A 10,349-nucleotide genomic window follows, 5' to 3' on the forward strand; every position below is an offset into this window, starting at 1 on the left:
GTGTGTGTGTGTGTGTGTGTGTGTGTGTGTGTGTGTGTGTGTGAGAGAGAGAGAGAGAGAGAGAGTCTGTGGAGCACTTTCAATCTCAAATCACTTGACTGAGCATGAGGCACCTTTTATCATGGTTCATCCTCAGCAATTAATCTTTAACAGATGCGATGCAATTCTCTCCCTCTCTGCCTATTTCATACACAGAGTCTCTTTCTCCGTATTTCAGTGTCTCTCCAGCTTTTGCGCTCACATATAAATACTGCAAATATTTATCACATTTTGTGTGTCTAATTCAAGTTACCTTAGGGCACGTACTAGGCTAAACAGAGAACACTAATAATTTCAGAGAATTATAAAAGTACATTTTTGTGTGGGGAAAAAAATGGAGATTTGCATTATGCACTGCAAAGCTGGTTGTGAGGTTCCTTTCTTACAGCCTGTTCCTTGTCTTGGACTGGAATATTACTGAACTTCAAATCTCTCTGGGAGAATATATGGCATACTGAGAGATGGGGTAAGAGGGTCCTCAGCCGGATTATTGGACTTGCAGAATACCCAAGCCTAAATTCTAGTGTGCAACAGTCATTCATGGCAGTAGGATTGCTCAATAATGCATCAAAACCCACAGGCCTCCAAGGGAAGCAGTCAGTAATCAAAAAGTAAGTTAAGGTTTTCATAATAGGGCCCTATAAATAACTGAGGACAGAAATGAGGGCATGTAAAATTGATGAGGGATGATTCAAACCCCACGAGGTGGATGGAGCTTAACGCAAGGAGAAGGGATGCGATGTTGAGTGGCCCGGTGATACGGGCATATGTAGAAGGTGGAATTGCACGAGTGATTCGTGTCCCCAGTGTTACCACATAAACGCACAGATATACAATATGGACACTGCTCTAGAGGCAACATCACTGAAATGGTGCTATTAATGTAGAAATACGCCCCTGCCTTCAAACTATTCTACTGAACATTTAAAACAACCTAGCAACAATTTCATAACCTGTGGCTACCTATTAAGCTTTTACAGAAGAAGAACTCTGCTGCACATTTATATTATTTAATCAAAACCAAGACTGCGAGGTCAGAAATTACATACATTTTCAAAAAAGCTTCAATATGAGCCAACAAAACTGTGAATTACAAGATCTTTTTAATGTGGGAATTCATTTTCATATATTTGTGCTCTCTAGAACTGATGTAAGTGTGTGATTCAAAGAAAACGACATAGTATAACAGTCTGAGATCTTGTCAATATGCAACGGTAAAGAGTGAAGGTTTATCCTAAATGAGCACTTGCAGAAAAAAGACACCATCAGACAACTAATTAGACATTTTTTAAACTTTTAGTTGGGATGAACAGTAACAGTTGATATGACCCACTGATAGCAGTGTTTGTCATTTTAACAGGTAAAACTGCAATTTGATTGTCAATAATTTATACACATGAGTAGTGTCCTTTATCTAAATTATGCATTTAGGCATTGAAAACAATCTCTTATCAGGCCTTCAGTCTTTGTCTAACAATTATACAAATAAGTTGATTTTACCAGTTAAAACAATAAAAACTGAATTTCTACTGCGCTGTTGTTCCAAGGACATGCAGGTATTGTCCTCAGTTGGCTGCCAACCTGTCAGATGGCTCATTTAACATTTGGCAGTAACAAATTTGAAAGAAACTACCATTGATGTTTTTAGCTAGTAGAACACTGATTTCTCGCTTCCAACTTTCTTCTTCCAACTATACTCACTACACAGTTTTCAGTTCGTATCACACAGGGAGGATTTTAGACATGTATTCAGCCAAGGGTGACAAAAATGCCCTAACTCAAGATTCATTAGTGTCTATATTTTGTACCGAAGGTCCTTCATTTCCTCTTCAACCTGCATAAACAAATTTATTTTAAACTAATTTTTGTTTATATAGTAGAATAATATAAAGTTAAATTAAGCAGTCATTTCATTTAAAAATATTTATATTCAAGGATGTTTATACGGACTAAGACGGAGTGTACACAATAGCTTTTCTTTTTGTTCCAGAAAGCCAGCATAGTTTTTCAATTGTTCACAATTGGATCGCCTCATACTTATACAATGTTAAAAACGGCAGGCACTCGAGGCAGTGAGCTTCTAATCTGCAGTGAGGAATGCGCGGTCGGCTGTTCACTTCACCCCCCAAAGCTAAAGAGGTTCATCTCTGGGTAAAAAACTGTTTGTCACAGTCCCTTCTTTAAACAGTCATTCATTTACAGAGGCTGATGGGACCAATAACACACCAGCAACTACCACATTTTACTTGTACAAGTGCTAACAACAGTGGAGAAAGTTAATCCTGCTGGTTTTTGACTACCCGAGCTAATGGAATTTTAAATACAGTCTAAGAATTGTTTTAATACTTGGATAAAAATCCTTTTCAGTCATTTAATCCCTAAAGTCTAGAGCCCTTGGACACCCTTGGTTTCCTCTCTTCAGATGCTCTGTTAGGCCTTTACTGCAGCTGCCTTCAGTTGCTGCTGGTTTGTGGGTCTCTCTGCATTCAGTTTGGTCTTTAGTAACTGAAAAGCATCGTCTGTTGAGTTAAGATCAGCTAACTGGCTTGGCCATTGAAGACTATCCCATTTCACTGCCTTGAGAAAGACAGTGTTGTTTATGCAGTTTGCTTTGGGTCATTCGGGTCATTATCCATTTGCACCATGAAATGCTGTCCACTCAGTTTTGCTGTAATTGGCTGAATCTTAGCAGCGAGTAAAGCTCTGTATATTTTTTACACAATTAATCCTGCTACTTCTATTAGCAATAAACACTTATCACCTGGTTCCACTGGCAGTATACATGCCCATGTCATAACACTGTCTCCACCATGTTTGACAGATAATGTAGTATGCTTCAGATCATAAGTCTCTCCCTATCCATAATTTTACCAGCTATATCAGACGTTTCCTGACAAAGTCTAGTCTGACCCGCCTATTCTTGTGTGTAAACCCTCTGCACCTCCTCGGGAATGTTCCTGACTTGAATAGAGGTTGTAAAGTTTTTTTTCTTAAACAAGGAAATAATTCTGCGATCATCCACCTTAGTTGTCTTCTGTGGTCATTCAAGTCTTTTGGTGTTGCTGAGCTGGTCAGTGCATTTATTCTTTGATTTGTGTTACTCTGCAAAAACGTATGGACCTAAATGTAGGTAATGCTTAGTCAATTACATTAGCAGCATTCAGCTACAACCAGACTCAAGCAACAGATTACTATTATTAGTTATGGAAAAAACAGTGCACCTACAACTTGTTTTTTCCATCTGACTAGTTCAAACGAATGCATGATATCTTTAGTTAGTGTAAAAAAGCAAGCCTTGGATGGCACAAGCAGAAACACAAGTGTAAATGGCATTAAACACCATGGAGCCTTGGTTTAAAGCCCTGTGAGCTCTAGCAGTTATACAGGGATTAAAGTGGGCCTGAACAACCTGGAACAACGTTCTGACACCTTCGATTAATGAGTAATTAAATAGGCAGTTTAACACTAAATACTATCAGGCAAGTTCATTTTTTATTTGATACAGTCTGGCAGTGCTTTCAACTGTTGTCACAGAGACAGTAAAGTCATGACTCCAGCTGCATGCCTCCTCTTTTCCTTCTTATCCGTGTCATGCACTCATGCTGTCGATGTCAATAAAGTTTCTGTTGCCGTATATCAGCATCTATCTACCTCTACTTAAGAGGAGAGAGCATAACTGTGCAACTTTTTCTTTAAGTGGCAGGTTATCTCAGATACAGGATTTGAAACAGCTCAACAAATATCAGTGAACACACAAACTGTTTTTGTGCATCTTGGTGCACAATCTGTTTGCTAGCTTAAGGTACAAAGGCTCTGTTTTCCAGGGAGAAAAAAAACACTGACATGGGATAATTTTACTCTCAGAGATAGAGAAAGATAGAGGAAATAAATATAACAGCAGAAGCTGACAGATCATATTTAAAGGTAAGGACTGCTCTGCAAGTGACGTTTAATAAAATAAATATTTAAAGGTTAAAAAAATTAATTGTGTTGGATTGCTTTGAATCAGACAGTGGATCTGTATATGATGAAGTTATCTAGTTATATTAGAAGCACTTTCAAATATGTTTTTCAATGAGAAAAGGTTACACTCCACATCCATTATATGTCCCAATAATTAACATTTAAGGGAAACTGTACATTAGCAATATTTGTTTTACTATCTTACATTACGTTGAATATAATTGCCATCAACATTTAACCAAACATTATCATTGCATTAATTAAAATATTGTTGAAAGCTGAATGTCATTAATAAGGTGAATCTCAATTAATTTTCAGAGAAACAGCTTTATTATCAAAGACAGCTAAGCTGAGCTGTCATATAAATGCTAAATGGCCTGTATTTGTATAGCACTTTACTAGTCCCTAAGGACCCCAAAGCGCTTTACACATCCAGTCATCCACCCATTCACACACACATTCACACACTGGTGATGGCGAGCTACATTGTAGCCACAGCCACCCTGGGGCGCACTGACAGAGGCGATATGGTCAGGATTTTAAGTTATGCTCATTTTTAGGCTGCCGTTTCCCTCCGTAGGTTTTATGGTGGCGACACGCTTACGAAGGCTCTGACTCTTGTATTTGCTCATCAACAAATCTTTTGTGAACTATAATTTGAAGACTTGGGTCATCATTCAGCCTATATAGACACGTATAAACTGTTTACATCTCAGTGCTGTAATATAAAACAACCATAACACCTGTGTTTGATTCATGACATGGTTCTAGGATTTCAATTGTAGGAACAAATTACTTGAAGCTTGCCTTAATAATCTTTTAACATTCAATTACATACAGGCCATTATGATATATCAGTATTATGATACAGTAATACTATCTAAATATGTTAAAGCATCAAACAACATTATGTTATTAGTATGAGGTTGCAACAAGTTTAATGTCAGTATCAGTAAAAAATGCAAACATTTTAGTGCTACCATACGTTATCAATATACTGCAGTACTACAGCTACTGGACAGTAATAGAAATCTAGATCTTTATTTCATATTGGGAAATATCTTTGAAAGCAGATTAAATCATAGATTTAATGTTATTCAAATGCCGTATTGGACAGTATGTGCAGAATAAACTGGGTAAACTGGGCTGTTTGCAGTGTTCTTTTACAGTTTACAGTTATGCAGAACTGGTGCAGGGCAAACTGTGGTATCCATGTTCATTACCATGGTCTATACTTATAAGATCAGACCAGAGATTCTTTACATACAGTTTTTATTTCTTCTTGACTATGAAAATCAAGGTTAATTCAGACACTGCTTTAAAATAACCATCCAAATAAAGCAAAAGATCGCTGCTGAGTAACAGGACTCGGCTAGGAGTCAGTTTGCATTTCTGATGATATTCTTTGGTAACACTTGCCAAATTCCACATTTATACCAGCTTCATAGTGGCTAGCAATCAGACATCTGCCTTGATGGCTCATATAACATCTGCTTGTATATTGTAGAATGTAGATGGCTAAAATCAGAATGAGTAGGAAACCTCAAAAGCAGCATCAGACTAGGTCAGCTGATCACAGCCGGTTTAAAAACAAAGCACATGTACTGGAGCTCATATATATATTATTATATGATTTATTGCAGAGTGAGTCATTTCTCCAGACTGCACTGCTTCACCAGAACTTAGTATTCTCTCACCTGCAAAATCCCACTTTAACCCCTGCTTATACAGACAGGCTCATTAGAATGAAAATATTTTTAAAAGCCACATTAGTGCCATCTTTTACTGTCAAAATGTCAGTAGTTCACAGTGTATGTGCATAAGGAAGAACAACGTCATAGTGAGCTAGAAAGCCCTGAAGATAAAGAAAATCCAAATAATGCAGAACTGTAGTGAAGAAGTCAAGTGTAATAGCAAGGCTCCAGAATAACCATCTTTAAACCAGATAAGCTCATTTCTTATTAATAACAGTCAAAGTAATAATTAATCATGACATCAGAAGTCTGTAGTTACAAGTTTGACAGTGCTTGTCTCAGTACATTCAGCTTGGAGAGGTGGTGTCTGGGATATAAATTTCTATGAATCACAGTCTCTGCATGTTAAATAGATAAAACAAATCAATCTACTGGAACTTACCATCAAACTTTTTATGCCTGGAGACAAATGTTGTTCTCATTTTGTGGCTGCTCTCCTCAACCAATTTCTCAAACTCCAGTTTGCTCTGCTGGTTAAGTTTGTCCTCCATCTCTGACGTGCAGCAGGTGTATCCCTGAGGACAGACACGCAGGTGCTCACCTGAGGAAGACAGAGAGGCAGAGCGGCATTTTTACACACGTCACCGCTTCGACATTCAGATGCTCGAAAAGGCTGAACCGAGTCTTTGATCAAAATTCTCTTGTTATTTTGTCATTCTCATCACTGAGGCAATCAAAGTGGGCCAGACCGTAACAAACGGGGTAGGAAAACATTTGTCGGTCATTTGGAATCATGAATCAGAGAGTGTCTGTGATAGCAGAGCTCCTACACCTCATGTAGAATCCCCCTTATATCACAAAGCAAAGCGCTGCAATAATGACTGCTTTAATGAATATTATGTACATGAAATGAAAGGCACAGTGCTAAGTCATGTCAAGGAAATTTATTTATATAGCCTAACACCACAAATTGGTCTCAAGGCTCTTATCAGCATGCCCTTAGCTATGACATCAGCCAAACATTTAATTAAACTGCATGGATTAATTTACGATGTCTTGACTTTGGCACAGCAAGCTGTAAATGAACACTGACATATTTTTGCCATGGAAACAATTGCTTATTTACACATTCACCACATACCGAACAACATTAACATTCATTTCAAGTCATGCTATCTGACACATGATGAAGCTAACTCTCCATTCTGTTCTGCTCGTGGTTTTTATCAAAACTGGAATGAAATATTTGTCTTTTTGGCTGCCAAATGCTCCATCATGTTCACCAGCTCGTTGCTAACCGTGCGTGTTTGCTCTTTTGTTCAGAGCAGGAAGGCTACAATGAACTTATCATAACTTTTTAGTTTTCCTAAAAACAACTTTGCTTCAAAGATGAGACCAAAACAATATCAAGTTGCTAGACTGAGAGATGAGAATATTGTTTTGCAGATTACGGCGAACAACTGTGTTGCACAGATGCGCTGGTATCCATGGTCACTGTTAGGTGCCGGGGAGCATCAGAGGCATTATAAGAGGCTGACAAGCCAGCGAAAGATATCAGATGTGACTGTGTATTGTGTGCGTCTGTGCAGTTTTTATTTCCCACAGTCCATTAAAATGAGAGTTAATTTAGGCAGAGCTGAAAAACTCACGCCATATTCTACATATCACAAAAATAACATTTAATATAAATGTTTAAATTTCTCAATATTTATTTTTACACTATATCTCATGCACTCTGGTGCGCTGTTGCTGGCATAAGAACAACATTTAAAAGATTTATTTTAAAGACTGATTCACTCAGATTAAAAAAATGTTTTGGGCTTATTGTTATTTTACATAGTCGGGTGGTAAAATCACCAGCATTAAGGCTTCACATGCCACCTGATTACAGTGATATTAACTCAAGGATAGCAGCATTTCTTTTTGCCTTGCTCGCTTACTTTTTAACTTTCTACACTGCGAACAAAATTACACAGCAACCTTTAGGTATCAGTGAGAGTTAGTTAAGAAATACTTGTTGTAGTCTCTCTAAGTAGAAAATAAGAGATGCTGTGCGTGCGTTTTGTAATGAGATGTTTTACAGAGCCTTGGACTCTCGTCTTCTTCTACATAATTTGATTTTGAAGCATTAATTTAATAAACTGTGAAGTGTTTGACTATTACATCAGTTAGAGAAAAATTCTCGAGTCCACTCAGACGTCAGTGTATAAAAGTGTATACCAAACCAATGAAATGACTCCAAGATCCACAAAGAGAAATACTGGAACTGAAGGCCTGAAGAATTTTCAAAACTTGGAGAATTCACACTAGATTTTTTTTTTTTTTGTAAATGAGTAAAAGTTTTACTTTACTGGGTTTCGAGAAAGGTAACAATCACTTAATTATGCCACACATCTGAAAATCCTTTCACTGAAAAAGTGAGGGGTTTAGTCTCAGATCTGTGGATTATTCATGGTGAATAGAGTAGTTTTCAAAAATACTGATTTACTTAAAGGGATGAGGAAAATTATTCTGATGAAATCAATAAATTATATCTACACCCATAATGCACAACACTATCTGCAAAAGACCATAAAATGAGGTTTATTTATTCCAATAATTAATCATTAAGGAAAATATGTTTAGTATAAACTAAATGTATCAGTCAAGTATATTCAATATCATCAGACTTGAAATTTGACATTTTACTTGCATATCAGACTTACATGAATAATCTACAAGTAACTATGTTAACTAATGTTAGCATTTTGGGCATAAAAATGACCAAGCCAGAATTAATTTTCCAGTTAATAAATGAAATATAAAACCAGATCCACAGAAAAAACAAAAAAATTGTTTGCCAAAAACCGAAACGAATGCTTAAATGCAAACAGAGGCTTTAATCAGTAAAAGTGACTAAGAGCTCCATGTGAGTGGTGTGTACATACATCTTTTTTGCACAGAAATTTGTACTTTCATACTACTACCCATTTTAAGAGGTTTTCCCATTACTAATAAACTAAAATGTAAAATAAAACTTAAAAAATGTTGGAAAAGTGTTGCTAAATTCCAAAATCTAGGCTTTTTTTTAAATTAAAAACAAAAATACTTATCAAATTGTGGTTTTTGTTTTTGTTACCTATAAAGTTGTTGCTGTGATCTTTGTGCCAGAGCCACACAACCTTATAGGAAAGTTTAAGGCTGGGAAAAAGTCCTCCCACACAAGCAAAAGCTCAGCGTCTTAGTTTCTGTCAAACACTTAAACTGGTCCGAATGTGAGTTTTCATCTGGTTGTCTTCCTGCAACAACACACACCAGCAGTTATCATCACATGATTATATTAGTTTTTTTGCCCAAGAAATATTTGGGCAATTTTTTTGGAAAAAAATTACCATAATGCATACTGTATGTAATTTTTTTCTGCATGCATGCGGTATTTTATTTCCTCTTCTGCAGAGAGCATCAGACATCATTATTAGTTGTTTTTTTTTTGTCTGGCCAGCAGTCACATAAAATATTTGTGTTTTTCCCATTCTATCTATTAACATTTGGGAAAGTGAAATGAGTATCGATTTATCAGTGGAGGACAGAACAGAGAGATTGTAGGATTTCCTCTGAGGAACACAATGCAGGCACTGGCAGGCACACTGCATGCATATACAGTAAGCTGCAGATAAAGGAGCTGTGTATAGATAATGAAACAAGAAGATGCAATATGTACGTGCTGGCACTCTCAAATGTGCTTAATCCTTAATCAGTCCTTAGAGAGGCACCAAGCTACAGTAATGAGGTGCACCATCAACAGTTCAACACAAACTCGTTTCTCCAGAGTAATGCACAAGGCTCCGAGCCACAGCATCCAAACTCTACAACACAAAATAAGCTGAAATGCACCACTCACTTTCTATTAGGCGATTCCTTAAGGCTTTTTTGTTTCTTTACTAAGCAGCAATGTCCTATTTTTTAACAAAGTAACAGCTGCAGATAACGTCCACTACATTGGGATTCAATCAAGCGCATGCATATGGATTGAATCTACAGGCTGGCGACCTGTCCAGGGTGTACTCTGCTTCTTGTCCAATGACAACTGGGACAGGTTCACGAGGGAAATAGATGTATGGAAAGTTAATTAGCACAAATACATTAACATGTAAATTTTACAGTAACTTGCTGAAAGCTGGATGCCAGTAACCAACTGTAAAAAAGGATTTGGAGGAACTTTAATTTACAGCAAATAAAGCTGCTGTAATTTAATTTACAGTAAAAGTAAACACCTTTAACAGTAAGTTGCTAGTATCCAGCTGCCAGTAAGTGAGTGTATTTTTATATATGGTATTTTGTTACAATATTTAAATTTAAATTGCTATAGTTTTTATTTATTTATTTATTTATTTTTGCTCAAACAATAAAAATGCAGCTTCATTTAAAATGTACATCTCTACCAAAGAAAACAGAGTTTGAGATGATATACTGATATAGTTCCAGTGAAGTAAATAGTTTTCACACATAAAGTTTTGGTATTTTCGGCTTTTCAGCCAAGACTCATATCTTTTAGCTTGGGTTGCATTTAAGCTCTCGCTGACAGAAGCACGGGGTATTTAAAGTATCAGTGTAGTTCAACATTGTCAGTCATATTGTTTAAACAGGGACATTATTAAACTGAGGAGCTAAGGA

General features: G+C 36.7%; 1 protein-coding gene across 2 annotated transcripts in view; it reads right to left on the reverse strand.

The window, feature by feature from the left end:
* Positions 1-10,349, reverse strand: part of gpc6a (glypican 6a) — a 141,330-nt gene that overhangs the window by 106,361 nt on the left and 24,620 nt on the right. For both annotated transcript variants that reach the window (XM_005724213.1, XM_005724212.1), the window contains exon 2: positions 6,139-6,297. In XM_005724213.1, the coding sequence (XP_005724270.1) occupies positions 6,139-6,297 (159 nt within the window). The remainder of the gene's footprint in view (positions 1-6,138; positions 6,298-10,349) is intronic.

The sequence above is a fragment of the Pundamilia nyererei genome, unplaced genomic scaffold, assembly GCF_000239375.1.
Source record: "Pundamilia nyererei isolate P.nyererei 1_Seehausen unplaced genomic scaffold, PunNye1.0 scaffold00011, whole genome shotgun sequence".
Taxonomy (NCBI): Eukaryota; Metazoa; Chordata; class Actinopteri; order Cichliformes; family Cichlidae; genus Pundamilia; species Pundamilia nyererei.